The following is an 18,120-nucleotide window of genomic DNA, read 5'->3' as shown; positions in this document are numbered from 1 at the left end:
ACCTATTAGGTCTCAATGATGGGCTAAGCCTATTAGGTTAACATTCCTATATGAGTGAAGTTCCCTGCATTTGCTGATACACGCAATATTCACAAACTCCCCATACGGTTTGATTGCTAAGGATCAGTACAACATACAAGATTCTTTGCGCACCAAGCTTTCGTCCATGGTGTCTTCAGGTTAGTTACTTGTGTTTTAATCTATATAGGCTAATAAAGTTTTACAGCTCCGGCCTTGTTGGTGTTATTCTCATCATAGTAGCTTGCTATCTGCATAATTTGTTTTCGTGCATGTTAAGAATAAACCCTTACGAAAGGATTAATTCCCGATAGGAAGTCTCAACTCGGGAAAGATATTCAGATTTTGAGAAGAAGGTATACGCTCTAAAGAAATGAGCTTGCTTGCTGGATAGGCATTCAGATTCAATCCCAAAGTTTTCGTTAATCCTTTCCCTCCACACAGTAAACTGCAGCATCAAGGCAAAATCTTGGTAGATCAAAGAATCATGCTTCATAAGATCAAAGAATCTTAACAAGTCACCATAGACGGTTCGGATTGAATTTCATCGTGATAATTAAATAGGCAAATGGTTTCAGATTAAATTAAATTTTTGCAAAAAACAATGAAATTGATGAACATTTTATTCTATAAGAAACAATGAAATTTCATCGTAATAATTAAATAGGCAAATAATTTCGGATATCAAAACCAGAAAACCAGTAAGGTCTCAATTAAAGAACATTAGTAGCTAGAAACTGAATATAAATTTTTTCAAAAAAATAATTGCCTAAGAGCACACTGGCACAAATGCCAAATATCCGTGACATAATGCTTGCTTCTTATCGAGGATTGATTTGTAAGCCATCATGTTAATTTATTTATATGAGATTCTGAGAAGATGTCGAGAATGAATCCCACATTGATGGGAGTAACCTTGTATGGACTTACAAGTAAGTTGGGCTACTTCCCCATATTGCCAACTGGTTTTATGGTGGAACTCCAATTTCTTCATAAGGTTTGCGTTCTAAAAAACAAATTTAGACTACTTGCCGACACTGCCACTATAGATTCACCCCTCAAATTTGTTGTTCCTTTCATCCAAGGAGAGCAAACAGCAGCATCAAGGAAAATCTTTTTGGTATTAAGAGCAAAGAATCTTGCATTGTAGAAAGCAAACGGGAAAACAAAGCTGTCCACTGTCTATATAAACTCGCAAAGAAGAAAAGCTATAGCACAACCATCCTGCATTAATTTCCTCTTCATATTTACTTTCCTACGCGGCTGACTTCTTCTCCACTCTCAACCGACTTCGAAGTTTGTAACCCTGAAAATGGCTGATGCGCTCGTTTCCATGCTACTAGAGAAGTTGGCTACAACAACTTATGAGTACGTAGAGGACGAGCTGACACTCATTCTAAATGTTAAGAAACAAGTTGAAGAGTTCACTGGCAACCTGAAAGCTATTGAATCTATGCTTGAGGATGCAGAGCAAAGGCAAATGAAGGAGGCAAACGTGCAAAACTGGCTGGATAACCTGAAGGAAATATCGTACCAGATGGTGGACGTGCTGGATGAGTGGAACACTGACATTTTGAGACAACAAGTTGAGAAACAAGAAGGAGAAGGCGCAACTCATATTACTCCTCAGAGGAAGGTAAGTTTCACTATCTTCGCTCGTTGCTTTTGTCTTGGCCAAGTCCGCAAGGTTATTATTCATCGTGAAATTGCTCTCAAGATAAAGGATCTCAATGAGCAGTTAGCTAGGATTTATAAGCAAAGAAAAATGTATAATTTTCAACTCACTGAAACAGTCATTCAAAAACAGCAAACTTCGTCTTTTGTCGATATGTCTGAGATATTTCGTCGAGAAAAGGAAAAGGATAGTTTGATAAGGAAGTTGGTGAGTGATGGTAGCGAAGAAGGGAGGGGGCTCCTCATCATCCCTATTGTAGGGATGGGAGGTATAGGAAAGACAACTTTGGCTTAGTTAGTCTATAATGATGCCAATGTTAAAGCTCATTTTCAAAAGAGAATATGGGTTTGTGTGTTAGAGCCTTTCGATGAGACAAAGATTGCCAAAGAGATTAGTGGTGATGCCACCTCAAGTTCAACTGGGTTGGATCATGTCTTAGAATCTATGTCTAGATCCATTAAGGGGGTAAAGTTTCTTCTTGTGTTGGATGATGTCTGGACTGAAGACCGTAAAAAGTGGGATCAATTAAAGGTTCCATTGATGCAAAATGGGGGTGAGGGCAGTAGAATACTAGTAACCACCAGAAAACAAAATGTTGCTAGTATGATGGGAGGAACCTCTCACATGATCAATCTTGCAGAGTTGAGTGAACAAAATTGTTTGTTAGTCTTCAATCACATGACATTTTCTAATAGAGAAATAGGCGAGTTTGAGGTGTTTGGAGAAATCAGTGGGGAGATTGTAAAAAAGTGTAAGGGTTTGCCACTTGTTGCAAAGACTTTAGGCTGTATGATGCGCAATAAGAGAACAAGGAGTAAATGGTTGAAGGTTCTGAATAGTAGAATATGGGATTGGGAAGAAGTGGAGCAAGAAGTTTTCCAGCCATTATTTCTAAGTTATTATGATTTGGCCCCGAGAAACAAATGTTGCCTTTTATATTGTGCTATTTTTCCAAAAGATTATGAGTTTAGTAGAGATGAGTTGATTAATCTTTGGATGGCACAAGATTATCTTAATTCTAGAGAGAATAAAGATAAAAGAAAAATTGGTCAAGTTGTTTTTGATAATTTAGTTGCTCGGTCTTTTTTTCAAGATTTTAAGAAACACTACGACACTGGTGCGATCATAGGTTGCAAAAAGAATGACATTGTACATGACTTTGTGCAATTTATCACCAAGAAGGAATGTTTGAGTACCGAGGCAGAGGTTGCAAACCGTAAAATAGAGGTATTGGGCAGTAATCTTCGCCATCTGACCTTAACGTCTGTGGTTGATGATCAAGCTTTACTTTCTATCACTTCTCGGAATTGCAAAAATCTACGTACGCTCACAACAATTCACTCAAGTGTTGCTACGGTATGTGCTAGTTTTATTTTACAAGTCAAACGTCTTAGGACAATAAATTTGTCTGGAAGTTCCATCAAAGAACTCCCAAAAGAGATTGGTGAATTGGTACATTTGAGGCATATTGATTTGTCTGGAAGTCGAAAGTTGGAGAAATTACCAGACACCATTTGTGGTTTATATAACTTGTATACCTTGGACCTTCGAAGATGCAAATCACTAAATAAATTGCCTGATAACATGGGAAAGTTGATTAGCTTAAAGCATCTTTACGTTGGGGAGAGTGACTCAATGAAGTGCTTGCCAAAAGGGATAGGGAGATTAACAAGTTTGCAAACACTAGACGTCTGTCCTCTGTTTTCTGTTGACAACGACGAAGCATTTCAAGTTGGGGATTTGAGAACCGTGAACCAGCTCCACGGCAGTCTCCAAATAAGAATTTTGAGGAAGGTGAAAGATGGGAGTGAAGCACAATTGCGGGACAACAAGCAACTTTTTCATCTCCAACTTGATTTTGGTGAAGTGCGCGACAAGGCTGGAGAGAGCAGTGGACGAATAATGAATGTCTTAAGACCACACGATGATCTGGAATCTTTAGAGATTTATGGGTATTTTGGCTCGACCTGGCCGAATTGGTTGATGTCTTTAAAAAAGTTGCGATTACTCACTCTGGAGGATAATTGTGTTTGTGAAATTTTGCCTCCTCTTGGGAAATTGCCGTTCCTTGAAGGACTCTACCTCGGGGCAATGTCGGGTGTAAGAAAGATTGGTGGCGAGTTTTTGGGAGTAGAAGATGATCAAACATCTTCATTCAAATCATCCTTATCAATGTTATTCCCAAAATTGAACGACTCCACTTTTACAACTTGTCGTCGTGGAAGGACTGGGGAGGTGTGAAAGGGCGGAACAAAGGGGATTCTGGAATTATTATTATGCCATGCCTTTCTTCCCTAGACATAACTATGTGCTCTGAGCTAGAAACGCTGCCAGACTTCCTCTGCAAAATGCCACTGCAGAATCTTTCCATTTTTTACTGTCCAACACTTGCCAAACGTTGCAAAGAAGGCAGTGGAGAGGAATGGGCCAAGATTTCTCACATCCCAAACGTCGAGATTTATGCTAATGACGTTTCATCTTGGTGAGTTGGAGTGCTTTGATTTTGGATACGTACAAATGCAATTAATTTAAGGTGAAAAGTATATGAAAAATAATTATAATTATTTGTATTCCAAATTGCAGATAATATCCAGAGGCCTAGGTCAAATAAACCTCCAAGCTGTTTGGTGCGGCGCTAGTTCCCTCCTCAAGACACGACGACTATCAAAATTAAACTGTATTAATTCCAAAATCTCACTACGTTGAATGAGTTGTTAATTAAGGCAAGTTAGACATTACTATATATCTATATATATATATATATTATATGTATGTACGTATGTATGTATATATGTCAAGCAAACAACTGCAGTTGCTAACTTCTATGTAGTGATCCGTTAAAATTTAAACAAAGGACATATACAAAAGATATTAATATTTTTTGACAAATTGTGGCTCACCAGAGTTTTCTGCAATAATTTTGATATATCCAAGTTATTTCCGATATTGTTGTTTTATTTTTATTACAAACGATATTACTAATTTAACAAATTGGGCATAAATATTAGGAAATTTTAATGAAAAGTGCTTTTCAAAATTTTTAGTTAACCAAAAACCATCTACTAACTTTATTTAATAAAAAAACTTAAATTTTAATAAAAATGACTTAAATTTTAATGAAAAGGATAAAAATTTTACATAACAACAAAACAAAAAAAAACATATATTGACGCGTGGGACCGCGCATCAGCATCACACACCCTCTTCCTCACTTAACTGTGTAACCTCTTTCTCTCTCTCCCTCTTTGGTATGTTCACATCCATTTTTTTCTCTTCTTTCACCTCACCCATCCACATCAACCTTTTCTCTTTTTTTTTTTTTTTTTTTTTCATTTTTTTTTCACCTCTCCCCACTCTCCTCTGTGACATCCCACATCGTCCAGGGGAGTGATCCTTATATATATATATATATTCCCATCCCTACCTAGCACAAGACATTTTGGGAGCTCACTGGCTTCGGGTTCCGTAGGAACTCCGAAGTTAAGCGAGAAGGGGGCTAGAGCAATCCCATGATGGGTGACCCACTGGGAAGTTGCTCGTGAATTCCCAAAAACAAAACCGTGAGGGAATGGTAAGCCCAAAGCGGACAATATCGTGCTACGGTAGTAGAGTCGGGCCCGGGAAGTAGTCCCGCCCGGGCCGAGATGTGACAATTGGTATCAGAGCCTAACCTTGGTCGCGTGTGTGCCGACGAGAATGTCGGGCCCCTAAGGGGGGTGGATTGTGACATCCCACATCGCCTAGGGGAGTGATCCTTATATGTATATTCCCATCCATACCTAGCACGAGACCTTTTGGAAGCTCACTGGCTTCGGGTTCCGTAGGAACTCCGAAGTTAAACGAGAAGGGGGCTAGAGCAATCCCATGATGGGTGACCCACTGGGAAGTTGCTCGTGAGTTCCCAAAAACAAAACCGTGAGGGAATGGTAAGCCCAAAGCGGACAATATCGTGCTACGGTAGTGGAGTCGGGCCCGGGAAGTAGTTCCGCCCGGGCTGGGATGTGACACCTCTCTCCTTTCACCTCACTCCATAAACATTTTATTTTATTTTATTTTATTTTATTATTTGTTTATTTGATTATTCTTTCAATTGTTTTAGAACAAACTAAGTAATAATATTACAAAATCAAAAATAAAGAAAAATTTCATTATTTAGTTTTATGAACATTAATACTGTGACTATTTATTAAATAGAACATTGACTACTTCTTAAACTGAACACTATTTCTTAAACTGAATATTGACTACTTCTTAAACCAAACACTATTTTGTAAACTCAATATTGACTACTTCTTAAACTGAACAATATTTCTTAAACTAAACACTAACTATATCTTAAATGGAACACTAATACTATCATTACTTCTTGAACTAAACACTCACTATTTCGTAAACTGAATACTGACAATTTCTTAAACTGAACGCTAGTACTATTACTATTTCGTAAACTAAACACTGGCTATTTCTTAAACACTGATTATTTCTTAAACTGAACACAATAGACTATATATATATATTGACTATATATATTAAACCAAGTAATAGTACTATCACTATTTCATAAACTAAGCACTGACTATTTTTCAAACCAAACACTAGTATTATCACTGTTTCGTAAACTAGTACTGTCACTATTTCGTAAATTAAACACTGACTATTTCTTAAACAAAAAGCTAATTATTTCGTAAACTAAACACTGACTATTTCTTAAAATCGAACACTAGCACTATCACTATTTTTTAAACTATTTCCTTACAAATTACTGTCATATATTGATGTTAGCAATATATTTTTTTATCTCAAATTTCTCTCTCTTTTTAAATTTTTTTGGAGTTTGTTGATGTCAGTTTGAAAGGATTTGGTTGGCTTTACCCTCACAATCTCTCTTCCTTACACACTCCCTCTCTTCCTTCCCGATGAAATATTTAAAAAGTAATTTGGGTGCTGATTTTGCATCGTTGATTTTCTGTTGAAAATTACTACTTTTCTTTTCCTTCTTTTTGTACGTAAACAAATTTCTCTCTCTCCCTCTCTAAAAGAAAAAAGAGTCATTGAAGCTTCACTCTCACGTTTTCCTTCCCAATGAAATGTTTTAAAAATAATTTAATTCATCCATCCATTCCATCTCATCATTCATTGTACTACTCCTACTACTTATTTTGCACTGCACCTTAATCTTCTTATCAGTTCTATCTGCTCACAGTTACAACAAATGTTTGATTTGATATTTGAATTGGTTGGCGCATGCTTCCGCGCGGTTGGGTTGGATTATTTTTAATTTTTTAATTTTTTAATTTTTGTCCTTATCATTAAATAAAGTTTATATACGATTTTTTGTTAAAACTCAAAATTTTGAAGCGTTTTTGGTTAGTTTTCCTTAAATATTAAAGGGAGGGCAAGCGTTTTAACTCGAGATATTGTGTGTACATTATACACTCAATTTTCGATCTTCATTATCTTCATTATCTTCATTATCCAGTCGGCCCAATCCAATTTGATCACCAACAACAATCAGCCGAGGAGCACTCGACTGCTGAAAGCAAAGGGACACTGCAACCTGCAGGGAGGGAGGATGTCGAAGCAGGGTGAGGTCGTATGCGTTACCGGTGGAAGCGGCTGCATCGGATCCTGGCTCGTCCGTCTCCTCCTCCACCGTGATTACACCGTCCACGCCACCGTCAAGGATCTCAGTAACTTCACCCTTGCTTTTCCCCTTATCTACACAACTGCCACAGTTCCATTCATTCCATTCGCGTTCAGTCCAAAATTAATAACGCGGTTGTTTTGTTTGTTGCAGAGGACGAGGGCGAGACGAAGCATCTAGAAGCGTTAGTAGAGGGGGCAGAGTCGCGCCTCCGTCTCTTCCAGATCGACCTCCTCGACTACAACTCCATACTCGCCGCCGTCGATGGTTGCTCCGGCGTCTTCCACCTCGCCTCTCCCTGCATCGTCGATCAAGTCCACGACCCCGAGGTTCCCGCCATTAAACATTATCAAACTCCTTATAATTTCGATTATATCTGATTAATTGTGCGTAATTTTGAAAACGTGGTGCTTTTTTTTTGTTTAATCTGCAGAAGGAGCTCCTGGACCCGGCGATCAAAGGAACGCTCAATGTTCTGACGGCGGCGAAGCAGGCTGGGGTCAGCCGTGTGGTGCTGACGTCATCCATCTCCGCCATCACTCCCAGCCCAAGCTGGCCGTCCGATAAGATCAAGGGCGAGGATTGCTGGACAGACATTGACTACTGCAAGCAGAAGGGAGTGAGTTACTCCAGTGCCTAGTTGTGTTTTGAAAAACCGCGGTTTATTGTCTGTTTAATGTCCGCATTCTATTTTCTTATTGAAAGTTTGTAACTTTCGGTGCACGTTTCCCAATTGGGGACTGTATCTTTCATCTTTTGATTATTAATTCTTCATTTTTAACTACTTGAAGTTTTCACAATTGGGGACTGTAATGCTGATTGTGTTTGGTGTTTGGCTAGTTGTGGTATCCATTATCGAAAACGCTGGCGGAGAAAGCTGCGTGGGAATTTGCCAAGGAGAAGGGGCTGGATGTGGTTGTGGTGAATCCGGGCACGGTGATGGGCCCTGTTATCTCGCCCAGGCTCAATGCTAGCATGTTGATGCTCCTTCGCATTCTTGAGGGTACTTTTCTCTGCAAATTTGTATTAGAAAATCCTCTATGACTGCACCTAGAAGTAGATTGTTGACTTTATTTATCCTCTAGGACTACCCTCTTAAATTGTTCGAATATTCCACTAGTAGTTAATGTTCTCTTGCCTGATAGTATGCCATGTAATGTTGCAAAATTTGCACTCGAATCATAAATTTAGACGAAATTTGATCTTTGATTGACAGTTTGTATGATGACATATCATCTCAATGGCAAGAGAACATTTCCCTTTTATTATGTATGATGCTGTGGTTGGTTGATGAACTAAAAATGAGGTAAAAATTAGGTATTTTCTTTCTCTTAAGACATTTTTGTTAAAGAAAGATTGAGTTTGGTACCTCAACACTTATAAGATTTCTTCTTTCATAACAGTCGAGATTGCTAATTTTTTGCCAGTTAGTCCGTAAGCTTGAGAAGGTCGATTGTGTGAGCATGCATATGTGTAATCCTAAAGGAACTCTTCTACACCTGTTTTTTTAGCACATGTTTCTTTAAGTTCTAAGGATTTTCGATAAAGTTTGTTTTGGAGAGGACTGAGAAAAAGGATGAGGCCCTAGAAAGTAGAAACAACATATATATAGTTTTGAGTTGTTCGATCTTTGCTGCAGGCTGCACTGAAACATATGAGGACTTCTTTATGGGATCTGTACATTTTAAAGATGTTGCTCTCGCACACATTTTAGTGTATGAGAACAAATCAGCGACCGGTAGGCACTTGTGTTTGGAAGCTATATCACGTTATGGTGACTTTGTGGCAAAGGTTGCTGAACTTTACCCTGAGTACAAGGTTCGCAGGTAAGTTTCGGTCCACAAAATGCCTTTGCAAATGAAATTGGGTGCATATCTTATGTTTTAGATGTTTGGTTTCCTGATAAGTGAATGTTTCGCTCCATTCTCGCTTGCCTTGGCAGAATTTTGTAAATTTTTAGGTGGTGTGAGTGCCTGATTTTGAAAATGATCGAGCTAATATGTTTACCTTTGTGTAGTTTGCCAAAGGACACCCAACCGGGCTTGCTGAGGGAAAAGAACGGAGCAAAGAAGCTAATGAACATGGGTTTAGAATTCATTCCCATGGATCAAATTATCAAGGATGGTGTTGAGAGCCTAAAGAGCAAGGGATTTATTTCATAAATAAAACTGCAGGGATAGGAAACTTATCAGGGATCTAGGTATGTATTGTACTAGTAGCGAGGACATGTAACCTGAATGGTTGTTTCAACTCCCTTAATTATTCCTTGTTCTGTGAAGAAAATAATATTAATATGAGTGTACGATAAGTTTACCTTAAAGTTCACACCTTAATCGGGGTAGCTGTAAGTTAGAATATCAGTGCATTGTTGGACTGGAACGCTACGTGGTGGCTAACCAGTTCCACGTAAGTCCGCCCACAGTCTACGTCAAATTCTTTGTACAACGAGAGAATTTCTCTTGATTTTCACCTCACCGAAAGTTAAAAGGACTAATAGCAAGTAATTACTAACATGGCTAGTACTGTGGAAGCAAAAGCAGCAGCAACAGCTCCTCCATCTTTGGTGTTAGATATGATGCGCCACCTTGGCGGGGACGTTAGCAAAGTGGATTCTAATCTTCTCGAGAAAACCCTACCAGATTAAATGTACGGTCAGTTGAGGTGCGTAGAGAAGAGTACCAGAGGCAGAGATTCGAGTCCAGTCACTGATAAGTTGTGGAATTTCTACGCGTAAGAGTTCGGTGCTTCGAGGGCTGATCAGGCGGTCGAAAACACCAAGAAGTTGAATGCAGCATTCAAATGGAAAGAGCTCTACGAGACAAAGCTGGAGGAGGTCAACAAGAAAGAAAATAAGGCAGCTGAGAGGTTGAAGAGTCGGCATCAAATAGAAGCTGCTCGGAAACAAAGCCGGCGAGTTGTTGTTTGCACAGAGGCAGAGGTTCCGTCATCATCAAGGACCAACAAAAGAAGTAGAAGCAGAAACATCTTGGGGTTGGCAGCGAAAATATATCCGTCCGAAAAAAGGAAAGCTTGAACATGAAGAAAGCAAAGAGTTACAGTTCCAAGAAAGTTTCGACAACATTCAAGCGAAGCGCCATCGTTTCTGGAGATTACGCTCCAAATTTCTACTACCACAAAACAGGCAACAGCAGAGCTTGCTTAATAGCCTAGAGGCCTTTTAGTTTTGATAAAATGCAGCCCCTCTTCTGACAATGTTCTATTCAAATTCATGGCATTTGTAATTTTATCAAAAACTGCATTAGTTTTTTTTTTCTTTCAGTACATCGATATTTTTACACTCAAGGGAGAGGGAGTTTGGCAAAATCACACAATGGACAACTTAATTTGGTATCGAATTCGCCATCCACGATTTTCGAACCTAAGACCTTGAAGCAAACGGGAAACCAAAGGTGTCCACTGTCTATACAAACTAGCAAAGAAGAAACGTAATAGAACAAACTAGCAAAGAATCTTCATATATACTTTCCTACGCTGCCGACCTTTTCTTCTCCATTATCAACCGATTTATGAGTTTCTATACCTGAAAATGGCTGATGCGCTCGTTTCCACGCTACAAGAGAAGCTGGCGACAATTGCTTATGAGTACATAGAGGACGAGGTGAAACTCGTTCTAAATGTTAAGAAAGAAGTTGAAGAATTCGCTGGGAATCTCAAAGCTATTCAAGCTGTGCTTGAGGATGCAGAGCAAAGGCAAATGAAGGAGGCCAACATGCAACACTAGCTGGATATCCTAAAGGAAATGTCATACCAGATGGTGGATGTGTTGGATGAGTGGAACACTGACATCCTGAGACAACAAATTGAGAAACAAGAAAGAGAAGGTGCAACTCATCTTGCTCCATAGAAGAAGGTGTGTTTGAAGATATACGACCTCTGCCATAACCGGAGAGAATCATATATGTAAGGAGAACTATGGTCTATAGTGCCTTAACCAGACTTAGATACAAGAATTGTCATCTAAGAGACAAAATATTCTATTGAATGTTAGAACCAACAAAATAGCAGAAAGCTTTTGTGAGCGTAATACCTGATTGCACTAGAAAACTAGGAGGATTCTTCTTGAATAGAATAACACTTGTGGCTGTTAAATAGCCTTACAATGAGATAAGAAAAGAAATAACGACCCACGATTTACAAGGCCTAAGATCGGCGTGCATGACTAGGTCAGAAACAGAAAATGTAATCTTGTCCTTCAAGTATATGAGAGATTATTTGCATGACTAAAACTAAACCCTAAAAACAACGAACCCTAACCCTAACGGCTAGGAGATTCCAACAACTTCAACATCATTCCTTAAACTGAATGTCATTGACAATCAGTTTATTCCAGGGTATTCGCAAACACCCATTGCTTCTTGCATCTTTGAAAACACTTTGAGCTTCAACTGCTTAGTCATAATATCTGCAATTTGCTCCTAGATAGAACACTGTTTTAGCTCCACTACTCCATCATTGACCAGATTTTGAAGAAAATGAAAACGAACGTCTATGTGCTTGCTACGACCATGCATTACTAGATTTTTCGAGAGTTTGATGGTTGAAATGTTGTCACAGTACACCATCGTAGATTCAAATTACACATGACTTAAACTTTTTAAAATACTTCTTAGCCAAATAACCTAACAAGCATTTGATGCTGCAATAATGAACTCAGCTTCGGTGGTAGAAAGAGTAACCACTGGTTGTTTCTTTGAAGACCAAGATACTGCACTTGAATTCATCATAAAGACATAGCCTGATATACTCTTTCTATCATCCTGATCTCTAGCATAGTCACTGTCCTTGTAACCAAAGAGCTTTTCATCTCATCCCTTCTTATAAAACACCCAAAAACAAGCTGTTCCCTTCACATACCTTAGAATCCTCTTCGCTGCCATCAAATGAGACTTAGTGGGACGTTCCATGTACTTATTGATTAGACTTACAACAAAAATCAAATTAGGGCGTGTGGCTGTCAGATACATGAGACTTCCCACCATTTGCTTGTAGAGAGTACCATCAACTCCCACTCTTTCTTCATCTCTTGTGAGTTTGAAACCAGGAACCACTGGATTTTGTACTGAGTTGCACTGATCCATGTTGAATCTTTCTAGAACCTCTTGAGTGTACATTCGTTGGCTTATAAAGATCCTATCTTCCCTTTGCAACACTTCAATTCCCATAAAGTGTCTCATTTTTCCAAGATCAGTCATGTCGAATTCAACCATCATGGACTTCTTAAATTGTTCAATCATAACTTCATTATTCCCAGTAAATATAAGATCACCAACATACAGACAAACAATCAATATTTTACCTCCATTCGCTATTTTATTGAACAAAGTATGTTCGTAAGGGCATTTGTTGAAGCCTTCTTTGACAAAATATGATTTTATGCAACTGTACCAAGCTTGGGGAGCTTGTTTGAGTCCATACAACGCTTTCTTAAGTCAATAGACTTTTGATTCTTCCCCCTTCTGTTCATAACCTGGAGGTTGATCAACAAACACTTCTTCATTAATTTCTCCATGTAGAAAGGCTGATTTGACGTCAAGTTGGTAAATCATCCAACTTTTTTGTGCAGCAAGGGAAAACACCATACGAATTGTGTCCAAGCAAGCCACTAGTGCAAATACTTTTGCATAATCCACTCCATATTGTTAGCTGTATCCCTTAGCAACTAGCCGCGCCTTATACTTGTCTACTTCCCCATGCTTATTAAGTTTTGTTTTAAAAATCCACTTCACTCCAACCATCATTCCTTTTGATAGTAGATTTGTTAGTTCCCATGTCTCATTCCTTTCTATTGCTTCAATTTCTTGATCTATTGCATGTCTCCATTTTTCACTTTTCATTGCCTCTTCATATGTCATTGGATCACTATTAGTGAACAAAGCTAGATGAGCTAAATTCACACCTTCTTCATCGGAGAAACCTTGTGACATCCCGTCCCGGAATTATCGAAAACTCACGTGTGAAATGACCATTTTACCCCTAGTTCGTTCTTTTACGTTTATTTGTTGTTTTGTGTGGTGTTGGCATGTGTTGGGCCACACACACACACACACTGTCATCTCCCTCTCCCTCTGTCTTTTCCCTATCTCTCTCTCCTGTGCTCCTTTTCCTTTCCCTTTCAAACACATACATACGGACACACCCAAAACCCCTCAAACTTCCACAGATCGAGGAAACCAAGTACACCTTCAAGTTCGTGAGGCTCGTGGGAGTCCATTCGTACCATTTTCAGGTGAGAACTTCGTCGTTTTCACGTCGATTCGACGATGTCCGTTTTGAGCACTATTCATGCAAACTTAATTCATCACGTTTTTAGGATTTTGAAGCTCGTAGGTAGCTTGGTGGTGTCCCAAGGAGTCTCGGAGTGCTTTGTTGGAAGAGTTTGGACGTCGGGATCGTCGTGTTCAAAGTTGGCCGGATTTTGGTTTGCTTGGACATGTATGATTTAGTAGTTTTTAGCCCTTAAAAATTGTATGGACGTGTTCTACTAGTATAGGTGATACGTATCTCGAGGACGAGCGTGGCCACTCGAGGCAGGGGGGCTACGACCCTTCCACTTACCAGTGAGTGGGCTTTTGGTTTTCCGTATATACCTATATACATTTATATTCCCAGAAATTGTTTAAAAAGGGTTATTTGTTTTATGCCATGCACCTTATTATTATCGTTTATGCATCATCACATGCATTAGTAGTGGCATACGTATACATATGCATATTGGGTGCTGTGGACGCACAGGTAAGTGCCAGGTGAGTGTTATTTATATTTATGTTCAGTGGTTTGAGATGCTTAGAGAGCTCATAACCTGCACCCCCGGTGTTAGTTCTCCCGCCCAGAGTAGGACACAGTCCTTCACGTGATGTTCACCTCTCGTACCACACGCTCAGCTTGGATCCAAGTTAGGTGCACAGTCCTGTCGTACAGACCACTTTAGGTGGTTCCGACTCGTAGGTGACCCGCGATTATTCGCACAGCCTTCACGTGATCATAGCACTAGAGCGTATATATATGTTACACCCAGGCCTGTCGTACAGACCACTTTAGGTGGTTCCGACTCGTGGGCAGGTTCAGTTATTGAGTTTGAGATTTGAGCTCTATATGCAGCCGTACAGGTCACGTTAGGTGACTCCGGCTGCCAGATTATATGTTATGATCATGATTTATACTTGAGCACTTGCATTTTATTATAGGATTTTGGCATGGCATAATCTTGAGCATGATTGGCATATCTATATACATATACGTATATATGTTTATTTTCTGGAAAGTATACAGGTTTTACAGAGAGGGGTTAGAACATATTTATTAAATGGTTTTCGAAAGCTTTGTTTTTGCCCACTCACGCTTTTGTTTTGCGCCCCTCCAGGTTCTAGTTGCTTAGCAGTTTTGGTGGTTTCCCAGAGGGCGTTCCCGGCATTTCTGACAGGCACTCACCATTGTAGGACCACCTTCGGGTGTACTTTTGTCGCATCTTTTCTTTTGGACTGCTGTAGACTTGCTCTGATTTTGTGTCTCACTTACGCTAGCACTTGTTTTTAATACTTTGTATGCTAGTTTTTAATTATTCGTACTTTTTATATTACTATTTTATTAGCTTCCGCACGTGCACATGGCTACGTCACCTCCGTGTGATGGCCAGCACGCCCTGATCTCGGTCGGGGTGTGTCAAACCTTGACCAGTCTCATAGTCTCTCATCCATGCAAGTGGTCTTCATGCTCATCATTCTGGAAGTAAGTCATAGACATTTGAGGTGTCTCTTTCAAAAAAATTGTTGCTGTTGAACCCATTTTCCTCTAGTTCTTCAATCGCCTCAGACTTTTCTTCATTGCTTTCCTCTTCTGTACTTGCCTTTTTGTCGACTTCCCATTCTAAATCAGCCAATGGCTTGCTCGTGGCCATCATCCCAACTCCACTCTTGGTCTTCTTCAAAGACTACATCTCTGCTAACAATTATCTTCTTTGAGATAAGATCAAACATCTTATAAGCCTTAGATTCTTCACTTACCCCTAGAAATACACGTTTGAGACTTTTGGCATCAAGCTTAACTCTCTTGTTGTCAGGTACATGGATATGCGATATACAGCCAAAGACTTTGAAATGCTCCACTGATGGTTTGAGTCCATTCCACACCTCTTCAGGTGTCTTGCTTTTTACGGCCAGAGTTGGACTTCTGTTCAACACATGCATCGTCCAATTCACAGCTTCAGGCCAAAAGGTTTTAGGAATTTGCTTCTCCGACAGCATACTTCATACCATATTCATAATGGTCCGATTTTTCCTCTTGTCGACACCGTTTTGCTAGGGAGTGTATACAGTGGTCAATTGTCTGTGTATCCCATTCTCATTACAAAAGCTTGTGAACTCTTGTGATGTGAACTCACCCCCTCAATCTGTTCTTAGACTTCGAATGAATGCTCCATTTTCCTTCTCCACCCTAGCTTTGTAGGCTTTGAAAGTAGCAAAGGCTTCTGACTTTTCTATCAAAAATAAACCCAGGTTTTTCTATAGAAATCGTCAATAAAGGTAATTAAATACCATTTGTTGCTGTTCAAAATTGGATTGATCATACCATATATGTCAGTATGTACCAACTGAAGACTTTTGGAAGCCCTCCATATGCTTTCCTTTGGGAATGGATCATGATGCTGTTTTCCTACCAAACAACCTTCACATACTCGTTGAATGGCTTTGAACTGCGGTGACCCTTCCACCATCTTCTGTTGTTGGAGTACTTTGAGTCCATTCCAGCTGAGGTGTCCATATCGACGATGCCAAAGAGTGACCTGATCTATGGTCAGAGAGGAGAAACACTTTGTCTCTCTTGGTGGTGGGCAATGAGCTAGCACAACAAACATTCTATTCTAAGTCATCTAAGTTTCAATGATTAGACCTTTCTCAGGATGAAAGATTTTACATTTTCCTTGTTGAATAAACACAACGAGTCCCTTTTCTTGCAGCTGCCTAATGCTTAAGAGATTGTTCTTCAATTCTAGTACAAAGAAAACACTCGTGATTACGTGAACTATTCCATGATTACGTGAACTATTCCATTCACCTCTACTCGAACCGTGCCTTTGCCTTGTACAATAAGACTTGATTCATTTCCCAACTTTACTGATTCTTTGAAACTGCTATCAAAGTCAATAAATATATCCCTTTTGCGCCCAGAATCAAGGAACCAAATGTGCTCAGTTTCAGCTTCCTAAAAATCAACATCATCTTTTCTTTTGTCTCTGCATAGTTTGCCTTTTGTTCCCTTGCTTTCTTTGGGCACTCCCATTGAAAATGCCTAAGCTCATGACAATTATAACATTCTAGGGTTGATTTGTCAAACCCAAATCGGCCCCTTCCTCTTCCTCTTCCATGATAGGTACTTCGACCTCCACCTCGCCCTCCTTGTTGGGCTCCTAAAGTGATTTGCAGCGCTTGTTCTTCCACTACAACATGGCGGCTAAATCTTTGTTCATGCACCAAAATACTACTTTGAAGCTCATCTATGGACAAAGTATCCAAGTCATTTGATTCCTTAATAGAACATACAACATAGTCATATTTCGGAATCATAGACCTCAAGATCTTCTCAATGATCACCACATCCTCCATGTGCTTTCCATGAATCTTCATCTTATTAGCAATGATGAGAGTTCTTCCAAAATAGTTATTGATCAATTCTCCAGCCTTCATGTGCAACACTTCAAATTCTTTTCGAAGAGCCTGCAGTTGGGCACGTTTTACACGTGTTGTTCCTTGATAATTTTGCTTCAAAGAATCCCAGATGTCTTTCGTAGTGTCTTTCTTCAATATTGTCTCCAAGATTGAATGATCAATGCTTTGAAATAAGTAGTTCTTGCACTTCAAATCTTTCAACTTTTGATCTTCAATCACTTTCTTCTATGCTTCGCTTGAATCAGCTCATTCTGCTTCTACAGTGATTCCCATCTCCACCAAGTTCCAATACTCTTTGGAAGGTAGAAAGTTTTCCATTAGCATGCTCCAGTGATCATAGTGTCCATCAAACCTCGGAATGGCACGTTGCACGAAACTGCTTTCAGATGTCATATCTTTGTTGCTTCATGCTAGTTACTTTGTTGCAGGCTTTGATCAGGCCCTATGGTGGGGCTCTGATACTAGATCTTAGAACCAAGAAAATAGTAGAAAGCTTTTGTGAGCTTAAGACTTGATTGCACTAGAAAACTGGGAGGATTCTTCTTGAATTGAATAACACTTGTGGCTGTTAAATAGCCTTAAAATGAGATAAGAAAGGAAATAACAACCCACGATTTACAAGGCCTAAGATTGTGGTGCATGACTAGGTTAGAAACGGAAAATGTAATCTTGTCCCTCAAGTATGGAGCGATTATTTGCATGACTAAAACTAAACCCTAAAAACAAGGAACCCTAACCCTAATGGCTAGGAGATTCCAACAACTTCAACATTGAATGCATTGAAACCTAATCCGGATTGCTTATGGTTGATTATGAATCCCTAGACTTTCATCCCTTGCCTTAAAGCCCAACGTTTTTTTTTTATTTAATCTTAGTTTTAATTTTCTATTCTGTTTTTATTTGCTTATATAATCATCACAACTATCGAGTTTGAGTTTATATTTTCGTGTTTGTGTGTCTTTAATATAATTAGATTTGGTTTAGTTTATCAAATTGGAGATTGAATAAGAATCCTTGTGGATTCTTCTGTTGTCGAAGGATTCATTTTGAATCAAGGAATTCATTCATTAGCCATCATGTTTATTTATAAGGGATTCTAG

General features: G+C 39.2%; 1 protein-coding gene and 1 pseudogene across 1 annotated transcript; both read left to right on the top strand.

Moving 5' to 3' along the window:
* Window positions 1–1,330: 1,330 nt before the first annotated feature.
* LOC137743178 (putative disease resistance protein RGA3) lies at window positions 1,331–4,179 on the top strand (annotated as a pseudogene).
* A 2,975-nt stretch (window positions 4,180–7,154) lies between these two features.
* On the top strand, window positions 7,155–9,650 carry LOC137741649 (phenylacetaldehyde reductase-like). Its single transcript, XM_068481341.1, has 6 exons — window positions 7,155–7,383; window positions 7,491–7,666; window positions 7,771–7,956; window positions 8,178–8,340; window positions 8,977–9,163; window positions 9,355–9,650. The coding sequence occupies exons 1-6, from the start codon at window positions 7,266–7,268 to the stop codon at window positions 9,497–9,499; spliced, it is 975 nt and encodes a 324-aa protein (XP_068337442.1). The 5' UTR covers window positions 7,155–7,265; the 3' UTR covers window positions 9,500–9,650.
* Window positions 9,651–18,120: the final 8,470 nt, after the last annotated feature.

The sequence above is a fragment of the Pyrus communis genome, chromosome 8, assembly GCF_963583255.1.
Source record: "Pyrus communis chromosome 8, drPyrComm1.1, whole genome shotgun sequence".
Classification (NCBI taxonomy): Eukaryota; Viridiplantae; Streptophyta; class Magnoliopsida; order Rosales; family Rosaceae; genus Pyrus; species Pyrus communis.
The sequence above is the reverse complement of the archived record's forward strand: the minus strand, read 5'-3'. Positions and strand labels throughout refer to the sequence as shown.

What these genes read in the sequence shown, in the direction of transcription:
- LOC137741649 (XM_068481341.1), top strand. Translation starts at nt 7,266, where the DNA reads ATGTCGAAGCAGGGTGAGGTCGTATGCGTTACCGGTGGAAGCGGCTGC. An exon ending in CGCCACCGTCAAGGATCTCA is followed by an intron (nt 7,384 to 7,490) that starts GTAACTTCACCC and finishes TGTTTGTTGCAG; the next exon opens with AGGACGAGGGCGAGACGAAG. An exon ending in ACTACTGCAAGCAGAAGGGA is followed by an intron (nt 7,957 to 8,177) that starts GTGAGTTACTCC and finishes GTGTTTGGCTAG; the next exon opens with TTGTGGTATCCATTATCGAA.